Source organism: Anomaloglossus baeobatrachus, chromosome 3 (genome assembly GCF_048569485.1).
Source record: "Anomaloglossus baeobatrachus isolate aAnoBae1 chromosome 3, aAnoBae1.hap1, whole genome shotgun sequence".
In the NCBI taxonomy this organism is placed as follows: domain Eukaryota; kingdom Metazoa; phylum Chordata; class Amphibia; order Anura; family Aromobatidae; genus Anomaloglossus; species Anomaloglossus baeobatrachus.
In genome coordinates, this window is record NC_134355.1 from 78,028,445 (window position 1) to 78,049,213 (window position 20,769).

The 20,769-nt window shown below is 49.3% G+C and overlaps 1 protein-coding gene across 1 annotated transcript in view; it reads right to left on the minus strand.

The window, feature by feature from the left end:
- Positions 1 to 20,769, minus strand: part of DNAAF10 (dynein axonemal assembly factor 10) — a 90,529-nt gene that overhangs the window by 14,621 nt on the left and 55,139 nt on the right. The window contains exon 2 of the mRNA XM_075338055.1: positions 955 to 1,055. Coding sequence (XP_075194170.1) covers positions 955 to 1,055 — 101 coding nt within the window. The remainder of the gene's footprint in view (positions 1 to 954; positions 1,056 to 20,769) is intronic.

Sequence of the window (20,769 nt, forward strand, 5' to 3'; positions counted from 1 at the left end):
GGGGGAGACCTCTGTACCCAGGCGGGGGGGGGGGGGGAAGACCTCTGTACCCAGGCAGGATGGGGGGGGGGGGGGAAGACCTCTGTACCCAGGCAGGGGGGGGAGACCTCTGTACCCAGGCAGGGGGGGGGGGAGACCTCTGTACCCAGGCAGGGGGGGGGACCTCTGTACCCAGGCAGGGGGGGGGGACCTCTGTACCCAGGCAGGGAGGGGGGGACCTCTGTACCCAGGCAGGGAGGGGGGGGGACCTCTGTACCCAGGCAGGGGGGGGGGGACCTCTGTACCCAGGCAGGAAGGGGGGACGGGGACCTCTGTACCCAGGCGGGGGGGGGGGGGGAGACCTCTGTATCCAGGCGGGGGGGGGGAGACCTCTGTACCCAGGCGGGGGGGGGAGACCTCTGTACCCAGGCGGGGGGGGGGGGGGGGGGGGGGAGTGTGAGACCTCTGTACTCAGGCGGGGGGGGCCTCCGTACCCAGGTGGGGGGGTGGGGGGGGAGACCTCTGTACCCAGGCGGGGGGGGAGACCTCTGTATCCAGGCGGGGGGGGAGACCTCTGTACCCAGGCGGGGGGAGACCTCTGTACCCAGGCGGGGGGGCCTCCGTACCCAGGTGGGGGGGTGGGGGGGGAGACCTCTGTACCCAGGCGGGGGGGGGGGGGGGAGACCTCTGTACCCAGGCAGGATGGGGGGGGGGGGAAGACCTCTGTACCCAGGCGGGGGGGGGGAGACCTCTGCATCGAGGACTATATTTTAGACGTTGTTTTGAGATTGGAAACTGGAGTACTTATGAGAAATGGCAGCCTCTTCCCTCTAATATCACACATCACCTCTACTATAAATCTAGTAGGTGTTCCTGTGTGAAGAGCACCCCTAATGTGATCATTTCCTCCACCTACGCTAAGTCCTCCAACAAAAAGTACGAAAATGACATTGGATCAAATCAGTAATATCTTACCAGACATTGAGGTTTCCTCCAAAGTCACCTGTGGCCAAGTATCTCTGCTGGAGAGAACTGGCTCCAAATGTTCCACATTTCAAGGGCTTTGCCTTTTCAATCTGTTTAATACACAAAAGATACAAAGAAAAAAAAAAACATTAACAAAAAGTATCAGGTAGCAGCATTGTACCCCATGAGTATAGAGAAAAAGAACTCCATAGGCTGCGTGCCCACGATCAGTGTTTGCTGCGTTTTGGACGCAACATGCTTCAGCTGTGTTCAAAACGCTGCGTTGTACAGTACAAGCACAGTGGATGGATTTCTAGAAATCCCGTGCCCACTGTGCTTGTTTTTTACGCAGCAAACACTGACCTGTGGTGCATGTTTCCAGACCGCAGCATGTCAATTGTTTACTGCGGATTTGCATGCGTCCTCCGCAGGGAGACCACAAGCAAAAGACCGCAGCGCACTGAACCCTAATCGTGGGCACAAGCAGCTGCGGTCTCCTGCGGAGGACACGCGCCGCCCCGCAGGTCAGGGCACAGTGAGTCCTGATCAGCTGATCGTGGGCACATACCTGGACGCAGCATGTACTCTTCTGTGGGGTTGCGAGTCCTCTCCGCAGGAGACCACAGCTGCCCATGCCCATGATCTGGGAAGATTCGATCTTTCTCTCTGATCTCCATGCAGAGAACACTCGCTGCTCCGCAGCAATAAATTGACATGCTGCGGCTCTGGATATCGCACTGCAGGTCAGTTTACGCTTGGGGAAAAACAAGCACAGTGGGCAGGAGATTTCTAGAAATCCCGTCCACTGTGCTTGTACTGTACAACACAGCATGGACTCAGCGAAAACACGCTGCGTCCAAAATGCTGTGACCCCCGAACATGAACGCATAGCCTCAGGAAAATGAAATGGCCAGATGGCACGGACATTGTTGTAGGCACTTGATCCACACATCTCCCTGCACCATGGCATTTAATACAGCACATCACATTAGAGTCTGTATAAAGGCAATAGAGAAAACTCTTGGAGGAGTTCAGTAATATGGCCCACAAACGTTTTGGGTGCTGGATTACAGCATTGTAAGGGTGGCGTCACACGCTATGATATATTGGGCGATATGTCGTTGGGGTCACGGATTCCGTGACGCACATCCGGCCATTAGACATATTGTGAAACAGCAAAAAAACTCACCTTATCGTTGCTCGTTGACACGTCGGTCATTTTCAAAATGTCGCTCCTCCTTCTGTGCTCCGGTTGTTCATAGTTCCCGAGGCAGCACACATCGCTCCGTGTGACACCCCGGGAACGATGAACACAGCTTACCTGCGTCCCGCCGGCAATGCGTAAGGAAGGAGGTGGGCGGGATGTTACGTCCAGCTCATCTCCGCCCCTCCACTTCTATTGGGCGGCCGCTGTGACGTCGTTGTGACGCCGAACATCCCTCCCCCTTCAGGAAGAGGATGTTCGCCGCCCACAGCGAGGTCGTCCGGGAGGTAAGTGCGTGTGACGGGGAGTTAACGACTTTGTGCGCCACAGGCAACTTACTGCCCGTGACGCACAAACGACGGGGGCGGGTACGATCGCTCGTGCGATCACACGATAGATCGTACCGTGTGACACCGGCCTAAAGCGGGCTTTACACGCTACGATATCGTTAATGAATTATCGTCGAGGGTCACATTGTTTGTGATGCACATCCGGCTTCATTAACGAGATCGCAGCGTGTGACACTTATGAGCGACCTTAAACGATCGCAAAAGCGGTCAAAATCGTTGGCCGCGGAGAGGTCGTCCTGAAACAAAAAATTGTTTTCTGCTTATTAGTGATGTTGTTCGCCGTTCCTGCGACACCACACATTGCGGAAGGAAGGAGGTGGGCGGGATGTTAAGTCCCGCTGTTAAGTTCCGCTCATCTCCGCCCCTCCGCTTCTATTGGACGCCTGCCGTGTGACGTCGCTGTGACACCGAACGAATCGCCCCCTTAGAAAGGAGGAGGGTTTGCCGGACAGAGCGACGTCGCAGAGCAGGTGTGTGCTTATGACGCTGCCGTAGCGATAATGTTCGTTACGGCAGCGATCACCACATATTGGCCGTACGACGGGGGTGGGTGCTATGCTAGCCATGTCGCAGCGTGTAAAGCCCGCTTAAGAGTCTTAGCTTGTAAATTCCGATTTTGGAGAGATCGAGAGACTATAGCCCGCTTTACACGATACAATTTATGTGACGATATGTCGTCGGGGGTCACGGTTTTCGTGATGCACTTTCGTCATCGTTAGCGATGTCGTTGCGTGTGACACCTACATGAGACTCGGAACGATCGCAAATAGGGTGAAAATTATTGATTGTTGACACATTGTTCAGTTTCAAAATATTGTTCGTTGTTTGGAACGCAGCAGACATATTGCTACGTTTGACACCCTGCCAACGACGAATAACATCCACACGACCGCCTTGGTCAAACAATATATTGCTGAACGATATAGTGTCGTTTGTGAGATGTGTACGTGTGACCGCTACAAAACGACCAATGAGCGATCTCGGCAAATCGCAACAACGATCTGGGCGTGTCACATCACTAACGAGATCGCTAGCAATATCATTGTGTGTAAAGCAGCCTTATCTGTTGTGTATGGAGGCTTCTCAATTCTGTCTCCAACAGATGTTGTAGGGGAAAAAAGAGAGTAAAACAGTTCAGTGTCCAAATGCTGAATACAGCCGGGAATCCCATCACACATCAGTCCTGTGTGCTGTATAAAAGGATATGGCAGAAAAACAAGATCTGGTACACAATGAGCCCATACTTCTTAGAAATCTGATGAGCACACAAGTGTTTACACATCTAGTTACGTCTCCGTTGGATTGGTAAAACCAAGAAAGTTTTTTTGTGAATTCTCCCTGGAGCATTGTATCATCCCACAGCTCCAAAGTCAACAAAATCAAAACATGTTATTACGCTCTACGGGGATTTCATGCAGCGCCATCAGCGCAATGTACAATGGTGTAGACGATCTGACCCTGAGCAGCTCATCTGAGCCGCTCTTACCAATAAGTCATCAAAGGGAAATATTGAAAAGACAAAAAAACTCACCTCTGAAATGCCCACAACTTTAGCGCCAATTCTCCGGTGCGACCTGGCAGTCTCTGTGCTGTGCATCCACATTGACCGCTGCAGCCAATTACTGGCCTCAGTGTTTAATGTGGTGACTGCAGGCATCACAGCTGAGGTTAGCGATTGTCTGCAGATGGCACATGGATGTATTATGGGTGATCAATGTAGCAAAGAGACTACATGTAGGTAAAGAGACTGGCAGGGACCACTGATGGAGCTACAAGAAATTTACAGGTAACTATTTTCTACCATGTCCAGTTATAGAACTGAGAAGAAAAAAATAAAAGAACGACGAATCCCGGAAAATCGTCTTGACTTAATGGTTACGTGAAGGAAAATAGAAAATGTGGGGTTCTGTATCAAAACAACACTGTCCTGGGAAGGATAAAGGGAAGGGGTCAATAAAAAAATTAAATAACTGATAAAATGTAAAGTATTAATGTTTTAATGTTATATTTAAATACTATTATTTGTTCTTAATTGAGCAAAATGTAAAAAAAAACATTTTAAAAGTTTGATTTTTTTTTCCAGTCTTAAACACTAGGCCAAGGCAGCCTAAGGGCTGAAATCAGTGGCCGGCGGTTCACACCATGCCATCCCACACCGCCCATATGTCCTGAGGATGCGGACAGCGGTGAACACATTGGTGGAGTAGGGGCCGCGGGCTCAGTCTTCCACCAATTAGCGCGAGGCACAGCAGATGTGATGACGTCACATGATTGCGTGTGCTGTGCGGAGCGTCAGTGTAACGGAGGTCGGAGCAGAGCGGCAGAAGAACCGGAGCGAGGGGAGAATGTAGTGGGTTTTGTTTTTTTTTCCTTATTTAGGATTTTGGATGTTTACATGTATATAGGAGACTGTGTGAGGACTACACTGTATATAGAGAGGCTATGTGAGGGCTACACTGTATATAGAGAGGCTATGTGAGGACTACACTGTATATAGAGAGGCTATGTGAGGACTACACTGTATATAGAGAGGCTATGTGAGGACTACACTGTATATAGAGAGGCTATGTGAGAGCTACACTGTATATAGAGAGGCTATGTGAGGGCTACACTGTATATAGAGAGGCTAGGTGAGGACTACACTGTATATAGAGAGGCTATGTGAGGACTACACTGTATATAGAGAGGCTATGTGAGAGCTGCACTGTATATAGAGAGGCTATGTGAGGGCTACACTGTATATAGAGAGGCTATGTGAGGACTACACTGTATATAGAGAGGCTATGTGAGGACTACACTGTATATAGAGAGGCTATGTGAGGGCTACACTGTATATAGAGAGGCTATGTGAGGGCTACACTGTATATAGAGAGGCTGTGTGAGGACTACACTGTATATAGAGAGGCTATGTGAGGACTACACTGTATATAGAGAGGCTATGTGAGGGCTACACTGTATATAGAGAGGCTATGTGAGGGCTACACTGTATATAGAGAGGCTGTGTGAGGACTACACTGTATATAGAGAGGCTATGTGAGAGCTGCACTGTATATAGAGAGGCTATGTGAGATCTGCACTGTATATAGAGAGGCTATGTGAGGGCTACACTGTATATAGAGAGGCTATGTGAGGGCTACACTGTATATAGAGAGGCTATGTGAGGGCTACACTGTATATAGAGAGGCTATGTGAGGGCTACACTGTATATAGAGAGGCTATGTGAGGGCTACACTGTATATAGAGAGGCTATGTGAGAGCTACATTGTATATAGAGAGGCTATGTGAGAGCTACACTGTATATAGAGAGGCTATGTGAGGGCTACACTGTATATAGAGAGGCTATGTGAGAGCTACATTGTATATAGAGAGGCTATGTGAGAGCTACATTGTATATAGAGAGGCTATGTGAGGACTACACTGTATATAGAGAGGCTATGTGAGAGCTGCACTGTATATAGAGAGGCTATGTGAGGGCTACACTGTATATAGAGAGGCTATGTGAGGACTACACTGTATATAGAGAGGCTATGTGAGGGCTACACCGTATATAGAGAGGCTATGTGAGGGCTACACCGTATATAGAGAGGCTATGTGAGGACTACACCGTATATAGAGAGGCTGTGTGAGGGCTACACCGTATATAGAGAGGCTATGTGAGGGCTACACCGTATATAGAGAGGCTATGTGAGGGCTACACCGTATATAGAGAGGCTATGTGAGGGCTACACCGTATATAGAGAGGCTATGTGAGGGCTACACCGTATATAGAGAGGCTATGTGAGGGCTACACCGTATATAGAGAGGCTATGTGAGGGCTACACCGTATATAGAGAGGCTATGTGAGGACTACACTGTATATAGAGAGGCTATGTGAGGACTACACTGTATATAGAGAGGCTATGTGAGGGCTACACTGTATATAGAGAGGCTATGTGAGGACTACACTGTATATAGAGAGGCTATGTGAGGACTACACTGTATATAGAGAGGCTATGTGAGGACTACACTGTATATAGAGAGGCTATGTGAGGACTACATTGTATATAGAGAGGCTATGTGAGGACTACACTGTATATAGGAGACTGTGGGCTACACTGTATATAGAGAGGCTATGTGAGGACTACACTGTATATAGAGAGGCTATGTGAGGACTACACTGTATATAGAGAGGCTATGTGAGGGCTACACTGTATATAGAGAGGCTGTGTGAAGGCTACACTGTATATAGAGAGGCTATGTGAGGACTACACTGTATATAAAGAGGCTGTGTGAGGGCTACACTGTATATAGAGAGGCTATGTGAGGGCTACACTGTATATAGAGAGGCTATGTGAGGACTACACTGTATATAGAGAGGCTATGTGAGGGCTACACTGTATATAGAGAGGCTATGTGAGGGCTACACTGTATATAGAGAGGCTATGTGAGGACTACACTGTATATAGAGAGGCTGTGTGAGGGCTACACCGTATATAGAGAGGCTATGTGAGGGCTACACCGTATATAGAGAGGCTATGTGAGGGCTACACCGTATATAGAGAGGCTATGTGAGGGCTACACCGTATATAGAGAGGCTATGTGAGGGCTACACCGTATATAGAGAGGCTATGTGAGGGCTACACCGTATATAGAGAGGCTATGTGAGGACTACACCGTATATAGAGAGGCTATGTGAGGACTACACCGTATATAGAGAGGCTATGTGAGGACTGAGGGGCACTGCAGCCAGAAACTTGAGATGCTGCCCCCTGACTGCTGGCCCCTCTGCATGTTAAAATAGAGTTCTCCCCCCTGGAAAGACACTGACCTGCCGCCCCCTGCCTCCTGTGGTGTGACTGGCCTAAGCCCCGCCTCCTGGATACATATCACTGTGCTGCCCAGCTTCCAGCCTCTCGGCTGCAGGACCCGGACCTGTTTGGGCAGCCGGACACAGAGACCCGCTCCTGGATGCGGAATGAGAGCTATCAGCAGGGAGGTAAGCGTTTCAGCTCACAGCACTGTTAGCTGTGAGTGGCTCCCTCTCTGCTGAGGCACAAGCGATGTGTGACCGGTGAGCGCGGCGTTCTAAGGGAACTACCCGCCCGCTGGTCCGCTTGTGCTCGCCATTATTTAACACCCTCACACCCCCCCCCCACCCCCCCCCTCACCCCCCCCCTCCTCCCCTAAAATCAGCATGGAGGAAAGCGTTCTGCTCACGGCGCTGTTTGCTGTGAGCGGCTCCCTCCCTGCTGAGGCTCAAGCTACGGGCGCCGGCGAGCGGCGTTCTGAGGGAACTACCCGCCCGCCGGTCAGCTTGAGCCGCCATTAGGTTTGAAAAAGAGCGCTTCGCGCTCTTTGTCATTGGCCCCGCCCACCCGCCGCCCAGCCACCGCCGACCAGACACCGTCGCCAGTGCCGAGGAGGAGCTGGGTAGGGCTGTGTGCGCTCTGCACGGCACCTAAAAGGTGTGCCTCAGAGCGCAGCTGAAAAGCTCCGTTCTGAGGCGCATGGTGCCGGTAGAGAACGTGCGCTCAGCCTGCAGCTCCTGCCATAGTCAGAGCAGGAGCTGCCGGCGGAGCGCACGGAAGAAGTGACATGTCACTTCTTAGAACACAGGGATTCGGGCCCCAGCTGAATCGCTGCGTTCTACTATGCAACGTGCGTACGGCCTCTGCACAGTCTCCATAGACTGTGCAGGGGACGCAGGACGCATGAATTAGGCACACAGCCTAATTGAAGTGCAGACTCAGTGCAGTCCCTGTCACAGCGCAGGTTGGAGGCACGGTAGGGGGGAATGCATACCTCCCAACCGTCCCGGATACAGCGGGACAGTCCCTCTTCTGAGCATTTGATCCCGGGTCCCGCCCGTGAGGCTGTTTATCCCGGCTCCACCCACCCACTGTAGCCCCGCCTCGCTGTTTCTCCCTTCTATTCATTACAGAGCCGAGCGCGCACCTACTCCTGTGACTGCTGCTGAGGTATGAATCACCCCCTGCAGCAGAGCGACCCCCCTGCAGCAGAGCGACCCCCCCCCTGCAGCAGAGCCCCCCCCCCCCCTGCACCAGAGCCGACCCCCCCAGTCCCGGAGCCTGCGTTTGTCTGCAGCTGTTCTCTGACTCCCCGTGTGCGGCTTCTCACTGCTGCAGACACGCGGGGAGTCAGAAAGCTGAGGAGACCGTGCAATCAGCACTTCTCTCTCCTGCAGATAGCAGTGGCCAGTAATAACCTATGCAGAGTGACATCTGCAGGCTTCTATTAGCTTACCGATCAGTGGTCTCCTGCCTGTGGAGCTGCTGGGTCCTAGCTTCCCAACAACTTCAGCTCTGCTTTATCCTGGCTCCTCTACCAGTTAAAGGGAACCTGTCAGCAGAAATTTCACAATAAAAGTAAAAGATTCCCCTCTGCAGCTCCTGGGCTGCTTCTAGAAAGGTTCCTGTTGTTATTGTGCCCCCTTTGAGACCTACAAAAATACTTTATGAAGTCTTACCTTTTTGTATGCAAATGTGTTTTTATGGTCACGGGGGCGGGCTGTCTGGCGTCCGTTATTCCCCCTCCTGCCGCTTTACGCAGTCCCCCATTACTCATTTACATACACAAGGACGCCTTCCTCATGTAACTGTCCTCCCGAAGTTTTGCGCATGTGAACGCTTTTTCAGGTGATTGCGCAGGCACGAGATTATGGGCGGCGCTGTGATTGTCATCAGCAGCGTTAACCAAGTACCCGCCCATAATCTCGTGCCCGCACTTTTCCCTCTGACTCCACCGTTATGCGCAAGTGCTGGCCATATGAACCATGTTACCTATTACTGCTTGCACGAGATTATGGGCGGGTACTTGGATGACTTTGCTGATGACAATCACAGCGCCGCCCATAATCTCGCGCCCACGGTAATAGGTAACATGGTTCATATGGACAGTGCTTGCGCATAACGGTGGAGGCAGAGTGAGAAGCGCGGGCACGAGATTATGGGCGGGTACTTGGATGACGCTGCTGATGACAATCACAGCGCCGCCCATAATCTCGCGCCCATGGTAATAGGTAACGTGGTTCATATGGCCAGTGCTTGCGCATAACGGTGGAGGCAGAGTGAGAAGCGTGGGCACGAGATTATGGGCAGGTACTTGGATGACGCTGCTGATGACAATCACAGCGCCGCCCATAATCTCGCGCCTGCGCAATCACCTCAAAAGCGTTCACACTTTGCACAGTGCTCACTCCCGCGAGAGTGGCACTGGGCATGCACAAAACTTCAGGAGGACAGTTACATGAGGAAGGCGTCCTCATGTATGGAAATGAGCAATGGGGGACGGCGTACAACGGCAGGAGGGGGAATAACGGACGCCAGGCAGCCCGCCCCCGTGACCATAAAAACAGATTTGCATACAAAAAGGTAAGACTTCATAAAGTATTATTTTAAGTCTCAAAGTGGGCACAATAACAACAGGAACCTTTCCAGAATGCAGCCCAGGAGCTGCAGAGGGGAATCTTTTATTTTTTTTGCTAAATTTCTGGTGACAGTTTCCCTTTAAAGGGAACCTATCAGGTGCAATCTGCACTCAGAGCCAGGAGCAGTTCTGGGTGTATATTGCTAATCCCTCCCTAACTGTCCCTGTATACACTAGCATAGATAAAGGCATCTATAGAAAAAGTATTTTTAAAGAGCTTATATCTTATGCTAATTAGCGCGGGGACTAGTCACAAGGGCGTTACTTCACTTGGCTAGTCGGCTCACATAGCGTGTGAGTACTCACACAGGGGCGTAATAACATGCTAACATGCTATGCGAGCCGACTAGCCAAGTGAAGTAACGCCCTTGTGACTAGTCCCCGCGCTCATTAGCATAAGATATAAGATCTTTAAAAATATTTGTTCTTGATCTCTTTATCTATGCTAGTGTATACAGGGACGGTTAGGCAGGGATTAGCAATATGTACCCAGAACTGCTCCTGGCTCTGAGTGCAGATTGCACCTGACAGGTTCACTTTAAAGGGAACCTGTCACCAGATTTGGGGCCTATAAGCTGCGGCCACCACCAGCGGGATCTTATGTACACATTCTAACATGCTGCATACCTCCCAACCGTCCCGGATACAGCGGGACTTTCACGCTTTACGTTGTTTGTCCCGTTGCCACGGGCGGGACGGCCGGCTCCCGGGCTCCGCCCACCCACTCTCTCTCCGCCTCCCTGCTTTTCCCTCCTACCATCCTAGTAGACGTGGCATAGAGAGGAGCGCTGCCTGTGCTGCTGCTGGTACAGTAAACTAATCTCCCCAGCGCTGATTTCCCTCCCTCCCCCCTCACCCCCGGCCGGAGCCTGTCTGTGCGGTCGGCCGGCCGCCTGTCTGTGCGGTCGGCCCGCCACCTGTCTGTGCGGGCGCCCCCCTGCCGCCTGTCTGTGCGGGCGCCCCCCGCCGCCTGTCTGTGCGGGCGGCCCGCTGCCTCATTCTGCGGGCGGCCGGCCGCCTCTCTCTGCGGGCGGCTGGCCGCCTCTCTGTGCGGGCGGCCCGCCGCCTGTCTGTGAAGGCGGCCGGCCGCCTGTCTGTGAAGGCGACCGGCCGCCTCACTGTGGCTGCCTGCGTGTCCGTGCTGGAGGCCCGCCGGCTGCCTGCGTGTCCGTGCTGGAGGCCCGCCGGCTGCCTGCGTGTCCGTGCTGGAGGCCCGCCGGCTGCCTGCGTGTCCGTGCTGGAGGCCCGCCGGCTGCCTGCGTGTTTGTGCTGAATGGGTGTGGATGGGGAGTGGATATGGGCGTGACTGTGAAATGGGTGTGGTTAGGGGGCGTGGCCTAAAAATTTGCCGCGGCGCGCTATGCGCGCCGCAAACTTTGTCCCTCTTTTCCTTCTTTAAAAGTTGGGAGGTATGGGGAATGTAGTATGCAGGCACTAACCTGCAAGAGTTCAAATCATCCCATCCCACACACACTGAACTTCCCCTCCCCTCCGTTTGTATGCCCCGGGAATGCCAAGGGGGCTAGCCTGGGAATGAACCAGGCACCATGTGGGTCTCCCAGTGAGCGGGCGGTTTAAGGGATTCTGTTAGGACTTCAATGTTCAAATTGAGGGGGGCTGGTAGTGAACAGGGGCAAGAAGCAACAGTCAGCAGGTGGCGTGTTTTCCCTCCTGCTGATACCACACCTACACCAAGCCCCCTCCCAGGCCAAAACACACTCCATTTGACATTATGACAATGGTGACTGTTAACAGCCCCGCCCCGTTGTCACACAGTGGATTTCAGCATGTTATGGCGGCGGTGGGTGCGGTGCCGACTATCGCGTTGTACGGTCATGTGCAGGGGTCACGGTAGCAAGCTTTGGCATGGGTAGCCATCATGTCCGGAGTCTGTCATCTTAACCCTTGGATAGGTGTGAGCGTCGTCGTAGCAGGCGTTACGTGGGTAGATCTAGATCCAGTCGTCTTGTCATTTCCTGAATCACCAGGTGAGTACCCTGATGGGGAGTGCGGGGTGGGATAAGTCCCCCTAGGGAGGATAATGTGACGTCACAGGTAACAGGCTTCCCGCCCAGCTCTACATGTTGTCACTAAGTTATTTATAACAAACAATGTTATTGGTGCTGAGGGAATCGCCTTCCCCCGTTTTCTGTTAAAAGCTGTGATGGTATCTAGCATTCCTACCCCTTGTAGACAGCATTCCACAATCTACCTGCTCTAACTGTAAAGAAGCCTTCCCTATTTCGGAGGATTAAGTTTGGTGGCAGTTTATTTATATTGACCACACGGGTATTTATACAAATTATTATTATTTATTATGTGCCATATAATTCATGGCGCTTTACATGCGAAAGGGGTTTTTACATAATAGGTACCAGTATAATAATCATAAACCATACAAGGCACGGTCTGGTACAGGAGGAGAGAGGACCCTGCCCGCGAGGGCTCACAGTCTACAAGGGATAGGTGAGGATACAGTAGATGAGGGCAGAGCTGATTGTGCGGCGCTGTATCAGACTGAGGGTTACGGCAGCTTGTAGGCCTGTCGGAAGAGGTACAAATGAGATATACTCTGAGACGTCTTTCAAAAATTAAACATATCTTAATTTTTCAACCTTAGTTTAATACAGGCGGCCTACATTCCTTGTAATAATCTTGTTGCCACCGGTTAACTGACCCTTCAAGTGATTTATTGATTAGTGACAATATTATGGGATCACGGGATCTAACCCCCCTGTTTTACCCCTAATGTCATGCTGTAATTGAAAGAAGGGATCGATATTGGCCACAGTTAGTTTTATCGAAATGTGAGAAGTATATCTCTGTACATTTGCATGGTTTGATTGTTTTTCTAAAACTACTTCTTTTTTGTAGTGAAGTAATTTTCATCCTTTTGTACTAGATTTCCCCTCTTTGGTTAATTACGTATGTTTTAATTGGTTTTCCTTACCGTAAGAACCGAAAATAAACAAGTGAGATGGGAAAACCGGCAATGTTAGCTATTCGCAGAATAATTATGCCCGCTAATATTTTCTGGACAATTACTTCCACATACATATTCTAAAAGGTATAAAGTCACTTTTAGTTTTTGTGTGCGTTGCATGGATTGGGGACGCTGCCCCATTGGGGCTTACGGTCTGGATTCCCTATCTGTATGTTTATGGGGGTGTGGGAGGAGGCTAGAGTGCCCGGAGTAGACCCACGCAGTCACGGGGAGAACGTACAGGCTCCTTGCGGATGGTGTCCTTGGCGGGATTTGGGCCCAGGTCCCCAGGGCTGCAGCTAGCCATTGAGCCACCGTGCCATGCCATAATAGTTTCAAGAGCAGGAACAGACAGAGTTGTAGATGGAGTATTACGGCGTTGCAGGGCCAGCTGTTTGGGATCATTTGCGATACAAAGTGTTTATATAGTTATATATAAAAAAAAAAAAAAAAAATGCTCCTTATGCTGGGCCCGGGGGGACATGGTCCATTAACCTAACTTTGATTGCGCCTTTCCCCCTATTTCGGTTCCAGCTACACAAAAAGGGGGGTGGACTGGGAAATAGGAGAATGACCAGTGGTCCGACGATGCCGGTGGGTAAAAGCCTTAACCAACTACAGCCCTTTCCTCGAATAAGTAATCAGGCTGATTAGGTTTTTGTGGCTTGGAATGATTATGGGTCAACGCAGGGTTGAAGGCAAAACAGGCATCTGGGTTCCGGGTTTGTATCGGGCACCTTATTGCAATCTCAATCTCAGGTATTTTGGTAACTCAACCCACCAGCAGGATCAAGGTTGGAGTTCTCAGCTAGATGGTGGGGTGCTCGGTGAAGTTAGGCCTATGATCCGGGCCTCCATTTTGCATTGACCTGACGGTTCGATGGTACGTTATTCAGCGGGTGTTGCTCTGGTGGTTGATGTGCGTGACGATTTTACAAGCCACCCTCTAGTAATACACGCCCTGCAGTAGTCAGCGAATGTGCACCAATTTCGGTTGCAAGCAAACTGTTACGAGGTCGGTCTTCCCATTTTTAAATTGCGGAACGGTACTGAAGCGATGAGGGTCTTGTGGGGTGAAAGGTATTGAAGGGTTGGATGATTATGGTAAGCGAGTGGAGCACAGTAGGCCTATTCTTTTTTAGCCGAAGATTGTTTGTTTTGTTTTTTAAAAAAAAAAAAAAAAAAAAAAAGGGGTGGTTTGGATTGTTCGCCCCATTGCAAATCTATACATTGATATTTTGGATCTTTTTCTCCCACTCGGCGGGTGTCCCGACGTTGTCGGTTGTTTCTCTTAGGCGAGCGGGAGTATGGGACCAGTTTTTACCCATGACGACGGCACTTCATTTTAGCGTCACGTAGTTTGTCCTCCATTTTGTGGGCTGGTTTTTGGTTGGTAATGCGACGGTTACTCGTTCGTTATTTTTGGTGTTTGCCAGCCTGGTACCCGGCACGTACTCTCCCAGAGTTGGGGTGCTACAAGGCTTCAGGAGCCAGCATACATGAGCACAGTTTCAGTGGATCAGGTGACGACAATGGAAATGCATTATGAGGGACGACAGGTCGGAGTTGGTTTTCTTTTTTGAAATTGGGTTTTTATTTGACACGTAAGGAGATTCAGAACAGCGTACAGGGCTAATATAAAATGATATGATTGTGATTTGTTTATCCAAAAAAAAAAAAAAAAAGTTTTGTCAGTACCACCTTGGAGAGAAGAGGTGTTTGACGGTTACGAGAATTCCCTGTTCTGACAGTGTTTTTGCCTTTCAGATCCAAGTCGGCCCAGTGATTGGGTCCGAGGTTACTTCCATGTATGTTGGCAGCGAGGAGAGCGGATCTTCGCCTCTTCGCCTTGGTGGTCGGTTCTTTGTTCCTGTTACAGTGAAAGTAATTGGAGAGGTTGCCGGGGCTTGGCTCAGCGGTGGGTTTATCGGAGGGGACCAAGATTGCGTGAGCTCTCTTTTTTACAATCGACTTGGTGATACACATAGGCTTCAAGTATCTGGTCCAAGGCCGTCTAGCTAGGCCTCTTACCCTTATCCGGTCAGAGAGGTACAAATTTCCCTGTTTTAGTGCAGAGTGTTACAACGATCCGGTCGAAGGTTACCCTCTGGCCCAGGGGGCGATCGGGGCCTACCCAAGTTGTGCTGTTCATAAAGTGTTTGTAAAAAAAAAAAAAAAAAAAAAAAAAAAAAAAAAAGGTTGGAGGTCTGGCACCGCCAGCTGGAAGGCAATATTTGGCTGTCCTTAAGCTCAGATGGGTACATCCCGAATGATGATGTTGTGGATATGGTGGTTGCGGAAATTCCTGGGACGGCTCAGGTATTTCAGTTTTTTGGGTGGGGTCGCAGCTTGCTGGCGCTGTGCTGCTCCTTGGCGGAAGGGGTAGGAAAAGTGGTGGTGAAATACCCGCGCCGGACGGCCGGATGGCGGTACATTTGCCTGAACCCCGTGATGTTGGCAAGTTAATGCCTGGTTAAAAGCTGCGACCAAATTTTATGCCAAAAGATGAGAGTGGTTTTTTCCCCATACCTCTCTCCAAAAATGGAAAATTTAAATAAAAGTATTTTAATTTATAAGAGAACGGTGTTGTGTCTTTCTAGGGGGGGAAAAATGGTGGTTGTTGGGTCCTGGCAGTCTGAGGGGCACTGCAGCCAGAAACTTGAGATGCTGCCCCCTGACTGCTGGCCCCTCTGCATGTTAAAATAGAGTTCTCCCCCCTGGAAAGACACTGACCTGCCGCCCCCGCCTCCTGTGGTGTGACTGGCCTAAGCCCCGCCTCCTGGATACATATCACTGTGCTGCCCAGCTTTCAGCCTCTCGGCTGCAGGACCCGGACCTGTTTCCCACCCTCCCTCCCTTTTGTTTTCCAAGTTTGTTGGAGTTTACTGTGTTTTAAGTCGCAGCAGCGGAAGGGGTAGGAAAAGTGGTGGTGAAATACCCGCGCCGGACGGCCGGATGGCGGTACATTTGCCTGAACCCCGTGATGTTGGCAAGTTAATGCCTGGTTAAAAGCTGCGACCAAATTTTATGCCAAAAGATGAGAGTGGTTTTTTCCCCATACCTCTCTCCAAAAATGGAAAATTTAAATAAAAGTATTTTAATTTATAAGAGAACGGTGTTGTGTCTTTCTAGGGGGGGAAAAATGGTGGTTGTTGGGTCCTGGCAGTCTACACTGTATATAGAGAGGCTATGTGAGGACTACACTGTATATAGAGAGGCTGTGTGAGGGCTACACTGTATATAGAGAGGCTTTGTGAGGACTACACTGTATATAAAGAGGCTGTGTGAGGGCTACACTGTATATAGAGAGGCTGTGTGAGGGCTACACTGTATATAGAGAGGCTGTGTGAGGGCTACACTGTATATAGAGAGGCTGTGTGAGGACTACACTGTATATAGAGAGGCTGTGTGAGGGCTACACTGTATATAGAGAGGCTGTGTGAGGGCTACACTGTATATAGAGAGGCTATGTGAGGGCTACACTGTATATAGAGAGGCTATGTGAGAGCTGCACTGTATATAGAGAGGCTATGTGAGGGCTACACTGTATATAGAGAGGCTATGTGAGGGCTACACTGTATATAGAGAGGCTATGTGAGGACTACACTGTATATAGAGAGGCTATGTGAGGGCTACACTGTATATAGAGAGGCTATGTGAGGGCTACACCGTATATAGAGAGGCTATGTGAGGACTACACTGTATATAGAGAGGCTATGTGAGAGCTACACTGTATATAGAGAGGCTATGTGAGGACTACACTGTATATAGAGAGGCTATGTGAGGGCTACACTGTATATAGAGAGGCTATGTGAGGACTACACTGTATATAGAGAGGCTATGTGAGGACTACACTGTATATAGAGAGGCTATGTGAGGACTACATTGTATATAGAGAGGCTATGTGAGGACTACACTGTATATAGGAGACTGTGGGCTACACTGTATATAGAGAGGCTATGTGAGGACTACACTGTATATAGAGAGGCTATGTGAGGACTACACTGTATATAGAGAGGCTGTGTGAGGGCTACACTGTATATAGAGAGGCTGTGTGAGGGCTACACTGTATATAGAGAGGCTTTGTGAGGACTACACTGTATATAGAGAGGCTGTGTGAGGGCTACACTGTATATAGAGAGGCTATGTGAGGGCTACACTGTATATAGAGAGGCTATGTGAGGGCTACACTGTATATAGAGAGGCTATGTGAGGGCTACACTGTATATAGAGAGGCTATGTGAGGGCTACACTGTATATAGAGAGGCTGTGTGAGGGCTACACTGTATATAGAGAGGCTGTGTGAGGGCTACACTGTATATAGAGAGGCTTTGTGAGGACTACACTGTATATAGAGAGGCTATGTGAGGGCTACACCGTATATAGAGAGGCGATGTGAGGGCTACACCGTATATAGAGAGGCTATGTGAGGGCTACACCGTATATAGAGAGGCTATGTGAGGGCTACACCGTATATAGAGAGGCTATGTGAGGGCTACACCGTATATAGAGAGGCTATGTGAGGGCTACACCGTATATAGAGAGGCTATGTGAGGGCTACACCGTATATAGAGAGGCTATGTGAGGACTACACTGTATATAGAGAGGCTATGTGAGGGCTACACTGTATATAGAGAGGCTATGTGAGGACTACACTGTATATAGAGAGGCTATGTGAGGACTACACTGTATATAGAGAGGCTATGTGAGAGCTACACTGTATATAGAGAGGCTATGTGAGGACTACACTGTATATAGAGAGGCTATGTGAGGGCTACACTGTATATAGAGAGGCTATGTGAGGACTACACTGTATATAGAGAGGCTATGTGAGGACTACACTGTATATAGAGAGGCTATGTGAGGACTACACTGTATATAGAGAGGCTATGTGAGGACTACACTGTATATAGGAGACTGTGGGCTACACTGTATATAGAGAGGCTATGTGAGGACTACACTGTATATAGAGAGGCTATGTGAGGACTACACTGTATATAGAGAGGCTGTGTGAGGGCTACACTGTATATAGAGAGGCTTTGTGAGGACTACACTGTATATAGAGAGGCTATGTGAGGGCTACACTGTATATAGAGAGGCTATGTGAGGACTACACTGTATATAGAGAGGCTATGTGAGGGCTACACTGTATATAGAGAGGCTGTGTGAGGGCTACACTGTATATAGAGAGGCTTTGTGAGGACTACACTGTATATAAAGAGGCTGTGTGAGGGCTACACTGTATATAGAGAGGCTATGTGAGGGCTACACTGTATATAGAGAGGCTGTGTGAGGGCTACACTGTATATAGAGAGGTTTTGTGAGGACTACACTGTATATAGAGAGGCTGTGTGAGGGCTACACTGTATATAGAGAGGCTATGTGAGGGCTACACTGTATATAGAGAGGCTATGTGAGAGCTGCACTGTATATAGAGAGGCTATGTGAGGGCTACACTGTATATAGAGAGGCTATGTGAGGGCTACACTGTATATAGAGAGGCTATGTGAGGACTACACTGTATATAGAGGCTATGTGAGGGCTACACTGTATATAGAGAGGCTATGTGAGGGCTACACCGTATATAGAGAGGCTATGTGAGGGCTACACCGTATATAGAGAGGCTATGTGAGGACTACACTGTATATAGAGAGGCTATGTGAGAGCTACACTGTATATAGAGAGGCTATGTGAGGACTACACTGTATATAGAGAGGCTATGTGAGGGCTACACTGTATATAGAGAGGCTATGTGAGGACTACACTGTATATAGAGAGGCTATGTGAGGACTACACTGTATATAGAGAGGCTATGTGAGGACTACACTGTATATAGGAGACTGTGGGCTACACTGTATATAGAGAGGCTATGTGAGGACTACACTGTATATAGAGAGGCTATGTGAGGGCTACACTGTATATAAAGAGGCTGTGTGAGGGCTACACTGTATATAGAGAGGCTTTGTGAGGACTACACTGTATATAGAGAGGCTGTGTGAGGGCTACACTGTATATAGAGAGGCTATGTGAGGGCTACACTGTATATAGAGAGGCTGTGTGAGGGCTACACTGTATATAGAGAGGCTTTGTGAGGACTACACTGTATATAGAGAGGCTGTGTGAGGGCTACACTGTATATAGAGAGGCTTTGTGAGAACTACACTGTATATAGAGAGGCTATGTGAGGACTACATTGTATATAGAGAGGCTATGTGAGGACTACACTGTATATAGAGAGGCTATGTGAGGGCTACACTGTATATAGAGAGGCTGTGTGAGGGCTACACTGTATATAGAGAGGCTGTGTGAGGGCTACACTGTATATAGAGAGGCTGTGTGAGGGCTACACTGTATATAGAGAGGCTTTGTGAGGACTACACTGTATATAGAGAGGCTATGTGAGGGCTACACTGTATATAGAGAGGCTATGTGTGGGCTACACTGTATATAGAGAGGCTATGTGAGGGCTACACTGTATATAGAGAGGCTATGTGAGGACTACACTGTATATAGAGAGGCTATGTGAGGACTACACTGTATATAGAGAGGCTATGTGAGGACTACACTGTATATAGAGAGGCTATGTGAGGGCTACACTGTATATAGAGAGGCTATGTGAGGACTACACTGTATATAGAGAGGCTATGTGAGGACTACACTGTATATAGAGAGGCTATGTGAGGACTACACTGTATATAGAGAGGCTATGTGAGGACTACATTGTATATAGAGAGGCTATGTGAGGACTACACTGTATATAGGAGACTGTGGGCTACACTGTATATAGAGAGGCTATGTGAGGACTACACTGTATATAGAGAGGCTATGTGAGGACTACACTGTATATAGAGAGGCTATGTGAGGGCTACACTGTATATAGAGAGGCTGTGTGAGGGCTACACTGTATATAGAGAGGCTTTGTGAGGACTACACTGTATATAGAGAGGCTGTGTGAGGGCTACACTGTATATAGAGAGGCTATGTGAGGGCTACACTGTATATAGAGAGGCTATGTGAGAGCTGCACTGTATATAGAGAGGCTATGTGAGGGCTACACTGTATATAGAGAGGCTGTGTGAGGGCTACACTGTATATAGAGAGGCTTTGTGAGGACTACACTGTATATAGAGAGGCTGTGTGAGGGCTACACTGTATATAGAGAGGCTTTGTGAGAACTACACTGTATATAGAGAGGCTATGTGAGGACTACACTGTATATAGAGAGGCTATGTGAGGACTACACTGTATATAGAGAGGCTATGTGAGGGCTACACTGTATATAGAGAGGCTGTGTGAGGGCTACACTGTATATAGAGAGGCTGTGTGAGGGCTACACTGTATATAGAGAGGCTTTGTGAGGACTACACTGTATATAGAGAGGCTATGTGAGGGCTACACTGTATATAGAGAGGCTATGTGTGGGCTACACTGTATATAGAGAGGCTATGTGAGGGCTACACTGTATATAGAGAGGCTATGTGAGGACTACACTGTATATAGAGAGGCTATGTAAGGACTACACTGTATATAGAGAGGCTATGTGAGGACTACACTGTATATAGAGAGGCTATGTGAGGACTACACTGTATATAGAGAGGCTATGTGAGGACTACACTGTATATAGAGAGGCTATGTGAGGACTACACTGTATATAGAGAGGCTATGTGAGGACTACATTGTATATAGAGAGGCTATGTGAGGACTACATTGTATATAGAGAGGCTATGTGAGGACTACACTGTATATAGAGAGGCTATGTGAGGACTACACTGTATATAGAGAGGCTATGTGAGGACTACATTGTATATAGAGAGGCTATGTGAGGACTACATTGTATATAGAGAGGCTATGTGAGGACTACA